This window comes from Bombina bombina, chromosome 6 (assembly GCF_027579735.1).
Source record: "Bombina bombina isolate aBomBom1 chromosome 6, aBomBom1.pri, whole genome shotgun sequence".
NCBI lineage: Eukaryota > Metazoa > Chordata > Amphibia > Anura > Bombinatoridae > Bombina > Bombina bombina.
Window position 1 is genome coordinate 88757291 of NC_069504.1, and position 21660 is coordinate 88778950.

At 32.8% G+C, this 21660-nt stretch overlaps 1 protein-coding gene across 2 annotated transcripts in view; it reads left to right on the forward strand.

The window, feature by feature from the left end:
* Positions 1-439: 439 nt before the first annotated feature.
* Positions 440-21660, forward strand: part of SEMA3A (semaphorin 3A) — a 308514-nt gene continuing 287293 nt past the window's right edge. For both annotated transcript variants that reach the window (XM_053716510.1, XM_053716511.1), the window contains exon 1: positions 440-1038. In XM_053716510.1, coding sequence (XP_053572485.1) covers positions 930-1038 — 109 coding nt within the window. In that variant the 5' untranslated portion in view covers positions 440-929. The remainder of the gene's footprint in view (positions 1039-21660) is intronic.

Sequence of the window (21660 nt, forward strand, 5' to 3'; positions counted from 1 at the left end):
TAAATTGTAAAGTCTCAGTGGAGTATTTCCTGTCTTGAACAGATTGTTGTCTGAGGCACTAACTAGCAAATTCCCTTTGGGATAGGCAGGAAAGGGTTTCTAAGAAAGCTGCATTATGTTTATTGAGATATTATTTTTTTAACTACTGGACTTGTCTGTCAAAATTTTAATGAGGCTTGATTTACACTATTTACAGGATGGTCTGTGCTTAGTGTTTGTACTGACCCATTAAATAAAGTTTAGGGGGAAAAACTATTAATAAAAAAAGCATTTGCCTTTAAAGGTAAATCTGGCTCACTGCCTTACACATGCTTGGTGCAGGTTCTTGCGCCCTCCTCTAATCTCTCCTAGATGTTTTTTGCATGTGTTGTATGACAGCAGGCAGAGTGGGTTGAGCTTGTTCTCTCTCCTATTGTCAGTTTGCCTTTTGCTAGTGTAGGGAAAACCTGAGAGATCCTATGTCATCTCTCTGCATGTGGACAGGAAAAGTCAGTGCAGGCTTCTCTCTTCCTCTCCCTCTGTGGGTATTTTTTCCTCCTTATACAGCAGCTCCCACACATCCACTGAAGCACAGAAACCAGGATTAGTTTCTGCAACCGGTCAGCAAAGCAGAGCTCAGATTAAAGGAATGGATGTCTAAGCCCCGGCACTGCAGCCCTTGTTCATTTTTCTTTTCCCCACAACAGTTGTGCCTCATTATCCAGTGCCTGCTTCATTATTTCTCCAGAAAGCCTGAAGTTTCGTTTTTTTTTTCCCTTACCCTGTGCCTGTTCTGCAAGGAAGAGATGATGAGGTCTACAGTGCTTGAATTTATTAAATAAAAACAGACTAAAGTCACCTGTTACCTCCAGACCTTATATTTTCTTGGACTTGTGTAGATTGCAGCATTCTGCACAAAAAGGAGACCTTAAGGGATCTTTATCCTCAGCATGGGCACATTCATATGGATTGCAGTTCTAATTTTTGGAGTATCAATAACAAGGGTGTACTGTCACAATGTCAAAAATAATGTGCCAAGGCTCAAATTATCCTACAAAGGTAGGTTTTTTTTTATCCTCCCTCCTCCCTATTTTTTACATTTGAAAACTTTTAAGTCTTTTGTTCACACGTGGTTGAAATATAATGTGTTTGAATATCCATTTATTTATTGTGTTAGTTTCTTGCTGTATGTTTTTAAACATATATAAATGCTCATCTACATTATTAGCAATTTAATAACAACGTGTATTTTAGTTTTAGAAGTAATCTGTGATTCCATCTATAATCTACGTTTATAAACAGAGTTTTAAAGATAAGAGGGTTCAAAGTATACATTTATATGCATTTTTAAAGTCAGACATTAAACTCAAGAGTGCAAGAAAATGCAGTTGATGATAATAAGGTAATTTTAAAGGGGTTAAGTTCATTTAAACATTAATGTGTAAACATATCTGGAAAGAAAGCATTTTATTTCCACTTTGGAAACATTTAAAAAGGAAATCTAAAAATACTTTTAAAAATCTGGAAAGAATAAAAGTATCCTTTGCAGGCTGGTAATATATTGCAGTAATTTAAAGGTGAACTTGCCATAACTGGAATTGTAGTCATTAAATAGCCTTGAAAATGTTATGAATTATGTGCATGTAGGTGTGTGTGTGTATATATATATATATATATATATATGTGTGTGTGTGTGTGTGTGTAATATTACTCCTTATTGTTAAAGAAATACATATAATACAAATTAAACAGATTTATTTATGTGGATGCTTGTCTTTTTCTGTACCACACTGCAAAATCTTGTGCTAGGAAAAATAAGTTCTGTCATTATTTTTCCTTGGTTCTGAAATGCCATCTTTGTGATTGGAAGATATGACACAAGTGTGAAAAACAAATCTGTGATAGCAGAATGCTATTTTCACACTTCATTTCAAAGAAGAAGCTGATTGTAGATTCATTTGGTAGTCATATCACATTCCAAATGACTTGTTTTTCTTTAAACGATGTATTCAGATTTACTGGGCTGGGATATATATTTATTTAGTTGTATTATTTGTACTGCCTTAAAGAAGAACAAAGGACTTGATATGTATGTGTGTGTGTGTGTGTGTGTATATATATATATATATATTTTATATATATATATATATATATATATATATATATAATTGTTTTAATGTAAAGTGTATTATGGAAGGCACCCATGGGTCAAAGCTAACTTTTAAAGGGACATGATGAAGCATATAATTAATTAATTAATTCATTAACCTTTGCAATACACATCATTTATTTTGCCCTTGTAATTATTAATTTAAAACATGAGGATTTTTTCATTGGCCCGAGCAAGGCTTTAGTGAATACTGCAATATTCAGAAAATGACCTTACAACATGCTATACAGTAATTGTTTTATCATTGCAAGAACTCATGTATCTTTGTTTCTATTTACTTCTATTTCTATTTATTTTGAAAAAGGAGATAAGCTAAAAATACTGTTTCCTTGGACAATGCAAAATTTGGTAGCAAAATTATTTTTTTAATGCTTTAAAAAGATTTAATTTGTATAAAGATCTTTTGTAACACACTGCTTAATTTGTGAATCATATATAAAAACATAACTTTACTAACCATTTAACAAGTAAAAATAAAACTGTCACATAGAAGAACTCCTAATTACTAATCCACTTAATGAAGGTTATATTTGAGTTTCTTATTTCAAAGCCTGTCACTCCACTTTCAAATAAAACAATTATCTGTGAAAATGAATGCAATAAACTGGCATGCCATAAAATTTTTGCCTGCACATAAAAGACAATAAATGAGTGGGCTGTCTTGCCTTATGAGAAGGAAGGATTCTAGCTACTTATGGAACATCCTTTTATCATTAATTCTAAATTATACTATGCATCATTCAAACATGTTAACTTTGTTTCTTTTTAATTGTTAATAAAGCACATTTAAAAAAAAATAGAATTTCGGATTATTTGCATTGTTACTGCTTTATTTAAGACACTTTCTATCCTCACATATACTTGTTCTGTTGAATTAAACACATTGTAACCTGTTGTATTTTGTTTGGAATGATAGTAGTTCTTTTCAATCCTTGTTTTTTCAGGCTAATTAGATGTCAAACACAGTTGAAATGTGCAGCACATTAGCTCCAAAAAAACATTTCCAAGGTGATTCATGAAGGGTTAAATCCCTGCCAAGCTTAATTTCCTATGGTCAGTTGTTTTCAAAGGTCCAACCTAGGCTCTGACATTTTTCAAGGTTTCAAATTCAGGTCTAAGTGGTGAAAGTTAGCATGCACACATTTTTTAAATACTGTTAGATGGTAACTGGGAAAAAGTAGTTAACGATTATAAAAAGGAAAAAAAAAGTTGGAAATGTACCATATGTTTATTTTATGTATGGCTCTGTTACATGTTGTATAATAAACTGGAAAACACAGGCTTATTTAAATAAAACAGTTCTTGCCTAAATATAATGCTGGCTTATTTTTGGCCTATCAAACTTCTTAATTGGACATTGAAATTAGGACAGATTATAATTCTCAACTTTTATTGACATTTTTTTTTTAGTTCAGCCATTCAATTGCAAATAACTCTGAACACATAATTCTCTTTTCACAAAGAAGAAAAAGAATATTGTGTGAAATAGATGAAACTTACATATTTTTTTTAACTTTTATTGTTGGTTTTTAGTTTAATAAGAATAATGTTATGCTAGTAACAATGGTATAGTGAAGAAAATTGAGTATAATGAAATAATGCTTTTAAAAATAAATTCATTAGGGATAAGAGATCTGTAGATGTTTTAATATATATAGTAAATGTATAATGATATGGGTTTTATGGAAAACGAACAATGTGTGTAGCACAATAAATACACTTTTAATATGTCCCCTAATCGTTCTGCCTGTGGTATAGCAGCCACTTGCATTTGCTTCCACTGTGACTGTTAATTATTAAGTGATGTGAGAATGACTGCTAGGTGTCTGTTGGTTGAGAGTTGGAATCTTGTTTCCTGAGAAATGGGCACCGGGCCATTTATACATTATTTAATAACCCAACCAGCCTTCAGTACAATAGAAGTCAGTAGTCCACAGATATTAAATTAACACATGAACCAATATATTCCAGATTTTAACCAATGTGGAAAACTTAACCTTTTTATGATACAAAGCAGCACCATCAATACTGGCTTTTAAAGAAAACATCATTTTAAAGTATTTCAATAAACACAGTCGTAATTAGGTGTATTGAGGTTTCTTGCATTACATAATACATCCTGTAAATTGGGTTCTGTGTAAGATCTTTCTTTTTTTATTGGATAAGAATGGAAACAATAACTTAGTTCTTAGCTTCAGAAAAATTTAACTTAAAAAAAAAAAAAAAATCTTTGATGTTGCTTCATATAATAAAACACAAAATGATTATCTATTTTTCACTGTAACTATGTAAACATCTCTTTTAACCTCCTGGCTTCCAGAGAGAGCTACAGTGTATTGTTTTGAAATACATTGTTGTCCTATTCATGAATGAAAGGAGATTAAAAATCCATTATTTCAGTTATGCGTTTTTTTCCAGTTTTCTAACTTACATACATTTTAATACTGTAAGGAATTACAAACTTTTATGTTAGATATTAACTTTACTTTAAGAGCCTTGTGTGGTGGTGTTGAAAACTTAAATGTAGTATTGTAGTTACATGGGAAGTATACAGTGAATATTATTGGGGCTACAAAATAATATTGTACTGTTAAAGCATGCACCCATGGAAAATGTAATCTTATATTGTATTACATTTTATTAGTTCTGCTATATACATTATTGAGTCATTTTCCATTTAATAGCTAATGTCCATATGTTTTCTGAATCCAAATTTTGTGAATGTTGATTAATTGAGTTAAATCTATTGTCATTATTAAAAAAAAAAAATCTATGTACAGTATGCTTTTATTCTGATGCATAAAATTAGTGCCAGCTGTTTAAAAGACAGATTTTAGTATTTCAGGATATAATTAAAATTTTAATGGTCAAAATTATGGCCACAAATTTCAACTCTGTAATGACACTGGGAACAAAATGAGTGTGCCTGCCATCCTGTAATGAAACACAGTAAGGGATACTTACGTCAACTTGAGAGTCTTCTAATTTCTTTGGCCTTTATGTTTGATTCTCTAAGCACTGGGGGTCAAATAATGACATTCTTTTGATAGCAGGTAGTATGTCTTACTTGCAGCTTGACATAAATGTGGAAAATAGAAGGGTAATGTTTCTTTAAAAATGCCCCTGGACTTGTTCACTTTTGTTTTTCAATACGTTTCATCTTCACCTGAACTATGCAAGCTTGGCGTGGATTACATTTAATGAATAATAATATCTTGTGCTACCCATAAAATATAATGAAGTATATGGAGTAATGTAGAATCATTTTCTAACTAAACGGTTGTTTTATTGAATCTGAATTAAGATGTATAATGTATTAGTTTAGATAAATATCATGCTCATATAGGGTCAGTTTACAAGTGTCACGATAATTAACTGTCCCGCTCGATCATTAACTCCGTTAGAAGTAAGCTTTCTGTGCTCATCGACTTGCGCTCGCATTATGAGTTTAAATTAAACTGTTTTCGCTTGTGCTCTAATCCAACAAGCGCAAAAATCCGAACTAAGAATAATGTGTGCATGTTCAAATATTCCCTTATAGAAGTTAATGGAACAAAAAAAAGTGCTCACCCAATTGAATATTCTCAAGTGCGCTCACCTGACTTAAATCTATAAATATTTTGCATTTCATTGTTCTTCACAGAGCAGAATATGTTCTATTTATTATATATATCTGATGTTTTTTTGGTACAATATATATCTATACATATCAGTGATGTGCAGTCACTAGAGGCAGGTGAGGCAGTGCTTCACCTCTCATATGGGCAAAAATATATTTTTTTTTATTGGCTTTAAAAAAAAAAAAGAAAATTGTAATTTTTTTTCCCCAGCATTTTTTTTTCTCACAGCTATATGTTGTGCAATGGAGAGGCACAAGCAGGTCTGCCCACCATTACACAACATGCTGCGCCTCCTACTGGATGCAAGTGGTTAAGATCATTACATGGCCCATTAACTGCTTATTTGAGGCAGTCCTATTTGGGCTGAACCAATCCAGCGAGAGGCATTAGTAATTGGAACATAGGGTTGGGGCTGGATGTTAAATCATATAAAACAAAACAAAAACGGAAAAAACCAACTTTCATTTATTTTGTTGCTGTCCTGTGAACCTGCTAGCTTTGCTAAAGTGAAAAAGAGAGTTCTGTTCTTCCTCTCTAAGTGCAGTGGAATGTGCCACTGTCACTTCCTGAATCCTTACAGAGGAGGAAGAGAGGCACAGAGAGCAGTGTTTCAGCCACATCTTATTAAAGTAAGATTTCACTGAAAGGGATTCTGTTAGTGAAAATGATAATTTAATGAATGTGGTTTAGTGTTTTTTTTACTCTTTTACAGCAGGGTCGTTTTTGTATTTTGTTTACTCAAACTTTACACCCACTAACTTAGCAGCTTGCCTATGTACTTCCCAGTAAATTATAGACTCATTTTCTGAACTCTCTGTAGCTCTGCTGTTTTATTACTTAAAATTGCAGTGGTCCCTCTCCCCCCCCCTTGTGTGTGTGTGTGTCTCTCACTCTATCTATCCATCTCTCTCCTTATGTGTTGTTCTCCCCCATGGTCTCTTTCTCTCTCTGTCTCTCTTCCTCCCCCTCTGACTCTCATCCCTTATGTGTCTCTCTAACCCTCTGTGTGTGATTGTCTCTCTCTCTCTCTCTCTCTCTAACCTGTGTATGATTGTGTGTCTCTCTCTCTCTTTCTCTCTCTAACCCTCTGTGTGTGATTGTGTCTCTCTCTTTCTCTCTCACCCTCTGTGGGTGATTGTGTCTCTCTCTCTCTCTTTCTCTCTCTCTAACCCTCTGTGTGTGATTGTGTCTCTCTCTTTCTCTCTCTAACCCTCTGTGTGTGATTGTGTCTCTCTCTTTCTCTCTCACCCTCTGTGTGTGATTGTCTCTCTCTCTCTCTCTCTCTCTCTAACCCTCTGTTTATGATTGTGTCTCTCTTTCTCTCTCTCTAACCCTCTGTGTGTGATTGTGTCTCTCTCTCTAACCCTCTGTGTGTGATTGTGTGTCTCTCTCTCTTTCTCTCTCTCTCTAACCCTCTGTGTGTGGTTGTCTCTCTCTCTCTTTCTCTCTCTCTCTAACCCTCTGTGTGTGATTGTGTCTCTCTCTCTCTCTCTAAGCCTCTGTGTGTGATTGTGTCTCTCTTTCTCTCTCTCTCTAACCCTCTGTTTGTGATTGTGTGTCTCTCTCTCTCTCTAACCCTCTGTGTGTGATTGTGTCTCTCTCTTTCTCTCTCTAACCCTCTGTGTGTGATTGTGTCTCTCTCTCTCTCTCTCTCTCTCTCTCTCTCTCACCCTCTGTGTATGATTGTCGCTCTCTTTCTTTCTAACCCTCTGTGTGAGATTGTGTCTCTCTCTCTTTCTCTCTCTCTCTAACCCTGTGTATGATTGTGTCTCTCTCTCTCTCTCTCTCTCTCTCTCTCTCTCTAATCCTCTGTGTGTGATTGTGTCTCTTTCTCTCTCTAACCCTCTGTGTGTGATTGTGTCTCTCTTTCTCTAACCCTCTGTATGTGATTGTGTCTCTCTTTCTCTAACCCTCTGTATGTGATTGTGTCTCTCTTTCTCTCTAACCCTCTGTGTGTGATTGTGTCTCTCACTCTATCTTTATTTCTCTCTCTCTCTAACCCTCTGTGTGTGATTGTGTCTCTCTCTCTTTCTCTCTCTCTAACCCTCTGTGTGTGATTGTGTCTCTCTTTCTCTCTCTCTCTAACCCTCTGTGTGTGATTGTGTCTCCCTCTCTCTTTCTCTCTCTCTAACCCTCTGTGTGTGAATGTGTCTCTCTCTCTTTCTCTCTCTCTTACCCTCTGTGTGTGATTGTGTCTCTCTCTCTCTTTCTCTCTAACCCTCTGTGTCTCTCTCCCCCCGTCTCTCTCTCCCTTTCCCCCTGAGTGCTTTTCTGTGTTTCTGTCTACCTTTTATTTATTTAATTAATGAATTGGTAGTGCCATCTGATGGTGTGGCTTTATTTAAAGGGGTGGGGTCAAGCACCCCACCATCTTTTAATTTCACCAGCCGCCACTGGATCAAGACATTTTTATATTTATTGAATAATGAAAGAATCTATAAGCATAATTTGCAGCATTAAAGTAAAAAGTATGTTTTAAACATATTTTAATGGGCATGGATTTCTAGATCTCATAATCAGAGCAAGCATTGTGTTATCTGGCAAGAGTTTCTGTTACAATCCTTTTAGACTAAAATCAGATGTTTACTAAGTTGACCAGATTTCCAAGACACCATTTAAAGGGACATGAAACCCATATGCAAATTTAAATAACTTTCAAATTTACATCTAATATCTAATTTTCTTCATTCTTTTGATATCCTTTGTTGAAAATATATCTAAATATGCTCAGTAGCTGCTGATTGGTGGCTGCACATAGATACCTCATGTGATTGGCTCACCCATGTGCATTGCTATTTCTTCAACAAAGGATATCTAAAGAATGAAGGTGTATCCTAGCCACTGCCTCACCAGCCTCTGACGTCACTGCACGTCACTGATACATATATATATATATATATATATATATATATATATATATCCATACCTATATATATATTATATATAAATACTTAGAACATACTCTGCTATGTGCAGAACATTGGAATGTAAAATATTTACAGTAAATACACACTATAACACTTTATTAAATATGAATATTATATAAATATGTTTTTTTCATGTTTTCATCTACTTAACTGCAAGGGGTACCAATGCACTTTAATATATGTCTTATGTGTGTACATATGCATTTATGTGTTTATATGTGTATACATGTCTATAAATACATACAGTCACATATAAATATGTAAATACATATGTACACACACACACATATATATATATATATATATATATATATATATATATATATGTATCTCTATGTTAAATCCCTTTGCCTGCCTTTTTTTTTAACACCTAAGACCTCATATCTTTGAAGTTGTGGTAATCATTCTAGCATAAATCGCATTTGCGCTCAAGCAATTGCGTTTACTTTCAACTTGTAATACGAGCTATAAGCCCAATGAGCTCAAACACCCACAATAAACTCCTTATTGCTCGCGCACAAACATTTGTGCTTTACTTGTAATCTGGCCCATAATGTTTTAATTGTAATGCAATACTAAAATGTGTCAAAATGATTGGACGTCTAATTCATATGCTTCTTCTGAGTGGGGGTTTAACTATATTTGCAGGAGCTAAACACATAATAACAAGCAAACTTTTGTGGAATATTAAAATGCTCTAATAAATTAGCACACTTTTTTGCATTAGAATGTCTCTTTAAAGTTTGCTCTCATTAAAAAATAATTGCAATACTATAAAATTATTGGAAATCTTATTTATACACACACACACCCATTTAGAGACACACATATAGACACACACAAAGACACACACATATTTTCTCAATAATAAACTAGTATTTAAAAAATACATAGGAAATATGTTCTACATTTAAGAGTTTATATCAGAAATCTTGTTTGAGACTTGATTATTTATTTGTGGTATGGATGATTGCGCCTCCTATTTAGTCATTTCCTGTTTTCTTCCTGTATTAAAACAAATTGCCTTCATCTGTAGAACTAGATGTGGTCTTGTTACTGCATTGTGTCATGTATTATAGTTTGCTCTTTTACACAATGTTATACTTAGTTAACTGCAAAAGTCAGAACCTTAGCTACTGAACATCATGGTAAAGATTTCACTGTGGTGTGCTTTAGACTGAAATACATCTACATATTGACCAATGATTGTATGTATTTGATAAGATCTTCTTTGTTCAAAATTACATTCTTGGGATGAATCCTTGCAAATTGTTGAATAATGTTTTGTAGCATTTCTATACATTTTCACAATAGCTATCTTGGGAAATGTAAGCCTTACTCAATATGGTTGCCATTTATTGTCAACTGTTATAAATAAGTGTAAAGTCACACGTCCAATAATTTTGCCCTTTCAAGTATGGACCAGATCCAAGTGAGCATTTTTTGCAGTTTGGGGTATAATAGCGAAGGGTTTTGGTGTCTGTAGTAAAACACAGTTCAGAAGTTTAAATTTAAGACCCTTTGACAAATAATGGAAGTCCTCTTAGTCTTACTTATGTTGGCTTTGTAGCTTTATAATTGTTTTCTTCAAAGTATATTGAATAATCTTGAGGTGTATTTTTTTTAATAGAATGATACACCTGATCCTTTGTATTAGTCCTATCTGGGAAAATGTGTCATTCAAAATAAAACACACATACCTAACTTTAAGGGGCCATTTTTGCAATATGTGTTTATATATATATATATATATATATATATATATATATATTCATCATTTTTGCTATTTTTTATCATTTTAGGTATCTTAAATATTTGCAGCCATAGCACATACCCCAATTAATGGAATTGATCCAAGCAGACATAGACGTTTCCTGTAAATGTTTCCACCATTGACAAAAAATAATTTGGAAATGCCTTAAAATAAGATTTATTCTTTTCATTTCTTTTTTTCCAAGAATCATTTCAAAGAACATATAGAGCACAACAGGGGATGACATTGTAAGTCATTTTGAGGAGTACCAGCTGTGAGATATTTAATGTAAAAAAAAAATATTATTAAGAAGAAATATTTTGATTTATAGGTTGACCATCGTTCATTCCTTTTGAGATTCACTTCTTGGTGACTTTGGGCAAGTTTAGGAATCTGTTTCAGGTTTTCAGGTTCAATATGATGTTTCTTTATTTGACACTGCAAAAAGAGATTATAATTAGTTACAAAATAAAATAATCTGTTGTTTTTGCTGCTTTTTGTCAAGTGTTTCATATTTTGTAAAGTACTAAAACACATGTTTTTATTTGGTTATGGATATTTAGAAAAGTATTCCTGCTACTCCTGAACTTTGGAATAAGTTGACTTTTCTTTTCTGGCAAATCATTCAAATTTGTGTTATAATATCAGAGGAAAAAACATCTGTCAAAAGACATTTCTATTGCAAAGCTTATATAAATAAAGAACCTGTTAAGGGGATAGATTAAAACATAGCTGAGGTAAAGCCACTGGATTTAATAACTTCTAAAAGAATAAACATCTCGAAAAGATTCCACTTGTAGTGCGCTGTGACTGAGTTACCATGGAGATTAATTGGGAAGAATTGAGAAGTTAAATAAATATATATAACTTGTCTCTATGACTAGTAAAAATAAATATTCCTTAATGCCTTGCAATAACCTAACAAAGGAATGGTTTATATTAATAATTAGATATAAAAATGTATGTGTGTGTGTGTGTGCGTTGTATGCATGCGTATGTATGTATGTGTTTGTATATATATATATATATATATATATATATATATATATATATATAGTCAGACACTAGGAAGATATTAAAAGTCATCTGATAAATATGAACCTCCCATGTAGGAGACCTTTCATTTGAAATTAGTACGACATTTTTTCTAAGTACAGCTCTTGTGTTCCCCTTGATGTCTAATGACCACATACAAATGGGTAATTACACAGCATTTTAGACTAGCGCTTGACCATTCCTGGGAACCATATAACAAATTAACAATGACTAACAAAAATCTAGTTCTGTTTTTTTATCATTCACGACTGGTCCCAATATTTTTGATGGCTCTTAATTTTCAAATAAATCTGTCATACTCTGGTCTAGACTCAGGAGTTTAATATTGTAAGATATTTATACTCTAACTGATTCTCACCATACCCTAACGATGCCCTCTTGCACATATTGGAACCCTGCCTGTTTCCAATATTTGGGGAGGTGGCAGACAAAGAGGAAGATAAACATATAAAAACCACAGAGAGATCTAGTTAAAGTGCAAAAGCTATATGATTAGATTTAAAAAGATAGATGAGGAGAAATACAGAGAAAATTTTGGAGAGATCTTGAAGAGACAGAAGAAAGTAAAACATAGAAGAGGTACAGTACAGTGTAGCTATTTATCTGTCATTTAATTATAAGCAAGTAATCAAGAAAAAATCTAATTTTATAGAAAACATGTTTTTCTATGGGCCCAGCTAAATGATAGTTGTCTGGGAGTATCGGTTAAGCCATATGCTTATTTTGACACAATATTATATTGGCCAATAGACAAAGATAGACCATAGACAGGCTGACAGAATATAACAATTGTTAAACTGAGACCATCTGTGCATGGGTCCCCATTTGCAACCAAACACCAAATTGTACAGTAGCAGTAACAGACCTGAAAAACATGTTTAGCACCCTGTATGTGTTTGTAAATCAGAGATGCACCAAAACTATATTAAAGGGACACGAAACCCACATTTTTTCATGATTCAGATAGAGAATACATATTTAAACAACTTTTCAGTTTACTTTGATTATTTAATTTGCTTCCTTCTCTTGTTATCCTTAGCTGAAAGGTTTATCTTGGTAACCTTAGGAGCAGCAAAGAACCTAGGTTCTAGCTGCAGATTGGTGGCTGCATATATATATATATATATACTGATTGTTATTGGCTCACCCATGTGTTCAGTTAGAAACCAGTAGTGCATTGCTGCTCCTTCAACAAATGATACCAAGAGAATTAAACAAATTTGATAATAGAAATAAACTGAAAAGTTGTTTAAAATTGTATGTTCCACCTAAATCATGCAAGATTGTTTGGGGGTTTCATGTCCCTTTAAGCCAAATACTGAATACAAAACTCTATTAATATGAATAATTCCTTCAAATGCTTATCAGCAAGAATGACTGTGAGATCCAACTTAATTATTATATTTGATAACTGATTTATGTTTCCCTTTGGTAATAGTATAATTCTTTATTTTTGTTAAAACATCATCAAACTATATATTTATGTAATAGACAATTATTTTACTATGAACTAACTTCACCTAATGACTAAATTTTCTGTTTTAAAGGAACGAGAAATCCATTCTTTTTTCTTTCATGATTAAGATAGAGCATGACATTTTAAAAACAACTTTCTATTTTAATTCTTTTTTAAAATTGTCTTCATTCTCTTGGTATCTTTTGTTGAAAAGCAAGGACGTAAGCTCAGGAGCGTGCACGTGTGTGGAGCACTAGATGGCAGCATTATTCCCTGTCATATAGTGCTCCAGATGCCTATCTAGGTCTCTTTTCAACAAACAAAGCAAATTTGTTTAAAGAAGCAAAATGGTGTTCTGTATATTCTAACAGTTGTTATCCTTTCTGATGATGTTGAAATTAAAGGGACACTGAACCCTATTTTTTTTTTCTTTCATGATTCAGATAGAGCATGCAATTTTAAGCAACTTTCTAATTTACTCCTTTTATCAATTTTTCTTCGTTCTCTTGCTATCTTTATTTGAAAAAGAAGGGAGCTAAGCTTTTTTGGGTTCAGAACTCTGGATAGCACTTTTTTATTGGTGGATGAATTTATCCACCAATCAGCAAGGACAACCCAGGTTGTTCACCAAAAATGGGCCGGCATCTAAACTTAGAATCTTGCATTTCAAATAAAGATACCAAGAGAATTAAGACATTTTGATAATAGGAGTAAATTAGAAAGTTGCTTAAAATTTCATGCTCTATCTGAATCACGAAAGAAAAATTTTGGGTTCAGTGTCCCTTTAACCCCTTGAGTGCTAATGACGGCTCAGAGCTGTCATTAGCACTCAACTACTTTTTTCCAATCTGGGGGCCCCCACCAGCTCCTATCGGGCCTGCATAGTGACAGGCATCGCCGGGGCTTCCCGTTACATGCGGTGACGTCACGCGCAATGACGTGATGACGTCACCGCGCAACTTTATTTAAAATTGTCCATTCAAAGTATAGGGAAAGGGGGCATGTTGCTTAGAAACCTGTATCTCAGGGATCTAAGCAGCTACAGACCCCCAAGACCTACCATTGGAAAGGTAATCACCTAACCTTTGGGGGGGGGGGAATAAAAAAGTTTTAAAAAAAGTTTTTTTAAAATAGTAAAAAACAGAAAAATATAGAATTCAGCTTAGCACTCAAAGGGAATGCTGCATGTTTAGCAATTTAAAGAGACTGTCCACAATTTTTGTGAATCTTGGGATACCTCAAAAGTATCAATAAATCAGAGCTGTCTAATGTTTTATGTTAAATTATTTGATTAATAATTTTGTCTAATTTTTTTTTATTTATTTGGAACATTTTGTTTTACAACTATTAGCAGTTTCTTTTTAAATGGCTCACTAATTAATGCCTCAAAGCTTTGCGAAAGCAATTTCCTTTAGCATGACACAAATATATAGACTAAAGTGATGACGTTAAACTATTTGAGAAAAAGTAGGCTAATGACAGGGATTAACAGCTGAGATAAAATCAGATTCCTTACGTCTGCTATTTCCTTTGCTTCGTGTCTGGGTTGAGTGTTATATTTTAAGCACTTGTTTCTTAGAGAATTGGTTATTTTAATCTCACTTACTTAACAGTGAACAGTTTGTTTTAAGGAATTAGAAAGGTAAACATATTCCTGTCCAAAGATAGCTCACTTGGAGTAGTATTTGTTTGTACCATAGATAATATAGATCCCTTTAAGCATATTGCAGCAGAGTTATCATTATGACACCCCCTCTGTTCAGGAATAAAGAAAAATAATGTAGTATCTAATATCTGAATGGGTTGTTTATGTAGCTAATCTGTAGTTGCACACTGCCCACAGACAGCAAATAGCGGCTCTTATCCAACCACATACAGGATAGTAGATAATATAGAAAAAAAAAACATTATTAGGACAATTTTCTGCAATAAACAATTTTAGCCACTAGATGCCACCACGATTGCTTACGAGGGGCATATTACTGGATGAAGTAAACTTGAACCAGTTACCTGAATATTGGGTTGCAAGGGTATAGTTATTTACAAAATAGATATTTATCTATCTTTTTTATTATAGGAACCCTATTTGAAAATGTCACCAGTATGATGAAAGATATTCTTATGAAATACATAGGCTTTATTCATTCAGAAATTCAAGTTTTTCATTTGTTATTGTCATTCTGTATGCCAAAGACAAACTTATTTATGGAGGGGAAAAAGTGAGTAAGTTTGAAATTTTTTAGAAAAAAAAATTCTACTCATTTGAAATTCAGAGCAAGTGTTATTGCATTGTTCATTGTTGTATGCATGTTGATTATACAATTTTTCTGTTTAATGGTGTTTTAAAGGGACAGTGAACTATAAATAGTTTTTCACTTAAAAGGAACATTGTACACTAGATTTTTCTTTGCATAAATGCTATGTAGATGATTCTTTTATATAGGACCTGATAATACCTGATGATAATATAGCCCATATGGGAGTGTTTTTGTAGCAATGTATAGTTTTGCTTATTTTTTTTAAAAGATTTTGCTGATTTTCAGACTCCTAACCAAGCCCCAAAGTATCAGATGTAGACTCAAGTCTACAGATTCCTACTTGTTCCTGTTTGTGTAATGGGTCTCTTCATATGCAGGGGAGGGGTGTTTGCTCTGACGGGTTTCCCACTGGGATTGTAACTTCTTCTGCTTGCCTATTATTATTATCTGCTATTTGTAGAGCGTATGTTAACAAAGTCATTACTTAAGTATAGACACTTTCAGTATAGGTAGAAATACCACAGGTAAAATCAGCTGTTTAAAATACTGATATAAAGGTATAGGAACTATTTTTAAGCAATGTCAAACATTCCACCAAGTAAAATGGATCATTGGTAACAAATTAAAGGGGAGAAAATTTAGGAGACTGTCCCGTTAAAGTATCAGTTTGGCTGAAACTGGAAATAGTCATATACAAAATGGAATAACTGACATGAAATATAGATTTATTCTATTCTAATCAAACTTGAACCTTGATAGCAAACCAATGCAATTCAACAAGCAAAACCAGAAACCAAGAAACAAAAAACTAAATCTGTTAAAAAAATTGCAAGAATGACTACAAGAGTTCTAATGTACAATGTATCTTAATGGGTTAACTTAGAATGGGGTGGGGGTAATATTCTAGAGAATTTTAGATCACTTTGTGTGCTGTCCATGTTTAAAATTCTAAAATGAAAGGGAACCTGATTATACACAGGATCTCGTTGCATGTTATGGCTATAAAAATAATGCTAAGCAACAGTAATCACAAAGCTTTTTTGAAAAAAAAAAGAGACTAAACTTCATACCTCTCATAAAATTTAACTTTAGTTTATTAGTTACAGAGACACATGTTCAGTGACTAAAGGTTTTGAACATAGGTTATGAGCATCTTATTAATTAAAGGGGATTCTGTAGTGTAAAATAGGTGTAAAGGGTCCTTTCATATGCAGGGAGGGGGAAGTGTCTGCTCTTTTTACTTTCCATCTTATTTCAGTGGGTGTCCTAGCCTAATCTCACCAACAGTGCAAAAATGTGAGCTTCTAAGTAAGTTTTTAAAATGTTATATACTGGATTTTTAGACCGGTATCTGTGCATATTATTATTTATAGTAGTGTCTATTACTTGCAGTTATATGAAAATGGGTGTATAATGTCCCTTTAATTTGTTTCCAGTGATTTTATATGACTTGATATTTGTTTTATTTCTATTATTTGACATAGCTAGTATTGCTCAATGAAACCTCCACCTATTGTTCTTAAAGGGACACTGAACCCAATTTTTTTCTATCGTGATTCAGATAGAGCATGCAGTTTTAAGCAACTTTCTAATTTACTCCTATTATCAAATTCTTTTCATTCTCTTGGTATCTTTATTTGAAATGCAAAAATGTAAGTTTAGATGCCGGCCCATTTTTGGGGAACACACTGTGTTGTTCTTGCTGATTGGTGGGTAAATTCACCTACCAATAAACAAGTGCTTTCCATGGTTCTGAACCAAAAAAATAGCTTAGATGCCTTCTTTTTCAAATAAAGAAAGCAAGAGATCGAAGAAAAATTGATAATAGGAGTAAATTAGAAAGTTGTTTAAAATTGCATGTTCTATCAGAATCATGAAAGAAAAAATTTGGGTTCAGTGTCCCTTTAAGAGCATGCCCAACACAATTGGGCTGAGCCTGCTGGAAGAAGAAAACTGCCTATCTTACTTCTGTAAACACAAAGGCCAATACTTATTTTTATTCTGGGTGGTGGTTTCTATGAGCAAACTCAGCTATTTTTAATTGCAAAAAACAACCTGAAGGAGCAATTTCCATGTAATTCTATGCTGCTGGCATAACAAATAATTTCTAGGTTATTACTAGTAAATAACTTTTGGCCATATTATTTTAAAATATAGAGTGTTATCATTTTACATTGTAAATAGATCTTCATTGTTTACTGAACATTCAAATATAAGCATTTGATTGTCTATTCTTTTTTTTTACAAGTTTATAGGAAACATTGTTTTAATTGTAATATATAAAAGTTTAGTATTCAAATATCCATTTTCTAGAAACATTTGAATGCAAGAACAAACAGAAAATCCAATCTGTTATTCAGATCTTTAAAAATAGAAAATCCCCCATCCATAATTATCACGTAAAATATATGTATCCATTTTGAAAAATGCATAATGTAAATAAGCTACTCAGTTATAGTTTAAAGTCACAGAATTATAGGTTTTCTGGCATAGATAGAGCATGATAGTAGATGTGTCGCAAGTAGGGATGGGCGAAAGTTTCTAAAAATTTGAAATTTAAAACAAATTTTGATACATTCGTTCAAATCGAATTTCGAATGTTTATATAACATTCTAACATTCTATTTTCAAATTTTCGTTTTCGAATTTTTCAATAAAATTCGAAAATATTCGTTTGAATAATAGAATGTTTAGCTATGTATTCATTCAATTTCGAAATGTAATATTCGAATTTGAATGTGACATTCGAATTTGAATGTGGCATTCAAATTTGAAATAGTATTTCTAGTCTACAACTGTGTTTAATAAATGTAATATTCGAATTTGAATGCTACATTCAAATTTGAAATAGTATTTCTAGTCTAATACTGTGTTTTAAATGTGATATTCAATTCAAATGTGATATTCGATTTGAATGTGACATTCGAATTTGAAATAGTATTTCTAGTCTAATACTGTGTTTTATAAATGTAATATTCAAATTTGAATGTGACCTTCGATTCGAATGTCACATTCGATTCGAATGTGACATTCGAAATAGTGTTTCTAGTCTACAATTGTGTTTTATAAATGTAATATTCAAATTTGAATGTGATATTTGAATGTGACATTCAAATTCGAATGTGACATTCGAATTCGAATGTGACATTCGAATGTGAGATTCGAAAACTGTAAATAACATTCGAAAATCGAATTTTTAAGAATATTGGTTCTTATCAACATTCTATCATGTAAATCGAATTTATACAATAACATTCATTCTAACATTCGAATTCGGATATAAACACATTCGCCCATCCCTAGTCGCAGGTGATGTAAATCGCATAAAACCTAATTTCCTTTTTTACTAAATGGAAAGGTAATTTCAGCTGATATTCTCAGTTTTAGCACACCGTCAACATTGGTTTTAATATTTAAAGTTTAAATTTGAAAACTGCAACAATGGAGCTATGCAATTCAAAGTCTAATTGGCACCACTCAATTCTCTGATTTATGTTCTTATCCTTATAATATTATTATGCATTTTTTTTTATTTAAAGTAAAAAGCATATCAGGATCTTACACTAAACCTTATAGATTATTTATGTCACAGAGAGGTTGTTAAACTCACTGAAAAAAAAGTAAAGAGACATGGTACATATATATTCTTTATTAGTTAAAAGTGATGCAGCTAGGGCTGCAACTAACGATTATTTTCATTATCGATTAACCGGACGATTATTTTTTCGATTAATCGACTAATCGGATAAAAAATAAATAAATCATGTTTTCCTATATTTTAAATAAAATCCACATACTGAGTGTTACAAATATAAACTTCAGACTTAAACTTTACATTAACACAACTATTGGTACAATTTTTTTAAGCAACAGAACACATTTTTATAATCAAGCAAAACAAAACCACAAACTGTTTGAAAAGAGGTAGAACTAGTAATAGGTAGACTACTACTGCTTATAACATTGTTGTTCACTCTTTCAGAAACTTTGCATTGAAATGCAAAAATGTCACCATGTCCACATGCTCCTGGGTGAGGCTGTCTCTCTTTTTTGCAAGCTATTTTGCCTTCAGCAGAGAAGAGGTGCTCAGATGGTGTTGAGGTGCCTGAGATGTATAAGTAGGGTTTTGCCAATTTCACCAAGGTGGGCTATTTATCTTTGTTAGCTCTCCTCCAATGCAAGGGGCCTCTTAACAAAGTAACGATGGACTTCATTCTGACATAAAAATAATCTTGAATATCTATATGCAATGGTAAACATCCAGCTATAAGGTTAGGGAAAAATATATTTAGTCCACTCTTAAACTAACAGATATATACTTACAGAGGTTGAATTTGGTACATATTACATTAATTAAAAATATAGAAGAAGAAAAAAAAAGGACACACAGGTAACAGCCTTACACAATTATCTATAGAGTACATATAATCAGCAATAGCAAGCAATCCGCTTGTGCAAAATGATACAAGTGCACATAAATTCATATAACAAATCCCATTAATCTAGGACTAGGTGTAAATAACAATCCAAATAATGACTCCTATTATTTATGGGTTGCACATAAGCCATGAGTAGTTGTAAACTTAAAAAAAAAAACTGATAGTGTCCTGAAAAAGGGAAACGTAAAATGTCTGTAGACATCCTTTAGGCTAAGGGCATAACCATAAAGCACAATACCATGTGCAGGAGCTCATTGGAGTAAAGCAGCTGGTGCTGTGGACAGACCAAATAATTGCAAACAAACTAATAGATTATGAGATTCGTTGACAACTTTTTTCATAATCGATTATTATCGATTATGCCGATTAGTTGTTGCAGCTCTAAGCATATCTTTAAAAAGCGGATAAGAGCAAATCAAATGAATATCTCTGCATAAAAAAGTAAGATAAATATTTCCTCAATATCCTCAATATCCACATAACATTGTACAAGGAATTTAAGCATCCAATCAGGATGCTTGTCATAGGACTAGCAAGTAAGTGGCATGTGCAAACACAGTCACTTTATTTCCGTCCTCAGTTCAAGGAAATTTACTTGGATATTTTGTGAGATCAAGGTAAAATCATACAAGAATTTTGTAAAATCCCCCAAAGATGACAGCAAAGATAAGTGGGTAGCACTGGTGATTCTGATTGGCAGTTTGATTTTTTTCACTATCAAATAAAAAAAAAAAAGTTGAAAGTAGAACATTGTATTGTTGAAGTCTCTCTCTCTCTCTCTCTCTCTCTCTCTCTCTCTATTCTCTCTCTCTATTCTCTCTCTCTTCTCTCTCTCTCTATACTCCCTTTAGTTTTAACTGTTTAAATTAAAAATACTATATATAATTTTTCCTCTTTGCAATATCTAATTTATTTGTAAAATAAAAATACTTATTACATAGCTTTGCAGAATTCATTTCTCTAGTATGGGCTGTTATTCCAAAAGATGGACAGAACCATAAAGCCCTACTCAAAGCATACAAGTATCTTACTTCAAAACTGAACAAAGCATTGCCTCCTAATTTCAAACAGATTTATGGTTTCTGATGACTGGTAAGTGTCTGATTCTAAAGGTTACTTGCAAAATGCCTTTAAAATAATTTTCTGCCATTAATAATGATCGCTCCAATTGGTTAATTGTCCAATCGTCAGACTGCAGTACCTTTTCAAACCTCAGGGTCGTTGGTTCAAATCCCGGTAGAGGCAACTCAGCCTTTCATCTTTGTAAGGTCAATAAATTGAGAACCATTAAGTAACTATTAATCAGCTGCCTTTTGTTTGTAGTTTTGTTAAATTGCTTGTGTCCCTTTGGAGAGGAAAGTGTTTCATATATAACATAGTTATAAAAAAATAAAATTAATATGGCATAAAAGACTATGCATCCCTTCAAATAAAGTGATTTTATTTTGATAGTATCCAAAATAAACAGAGTTGATGTCTTACTACATAACATGACTGACACCATACCATCATTTCAAAAAGAGGGAAAACAAGACTGTCAGAGTCAGATTTATTTAAGTTGTTCTATGGAGGTGAAACTAACCACAACAATTATTAAGACAATGAAAATACTTTCAGATATTATCCTAGCTGCCAGAATATTTCTTAGACTATGATGACAAAAGTTAAATCTTATTTTAATGTGTGTTACTAGCAGCGCTACTCATACAAACCCTTTAACTGACTGCCAAACATATGGAATTAATAAGCCTATAGAACTGTCAGGGCTAAAGGAAGGTGACAATATGCAATATCTTTTGGCTTGAAAGAAATGTATATATTGATGTAAAAACCACATCAGAAGTGGCTATATTTATTGTAATTGCTTCTTATGTTAATGCTAAAAATTAAGCATCTGTTTTTTTTGTTGTTTTTTTTGTCCTCTAAATTTATTCTGTTCTAAAAAAAAGAACGTTTGATGTAGCCAAAATGTGTAATTTAGACTTGAAAGTTGTTTTTCAAC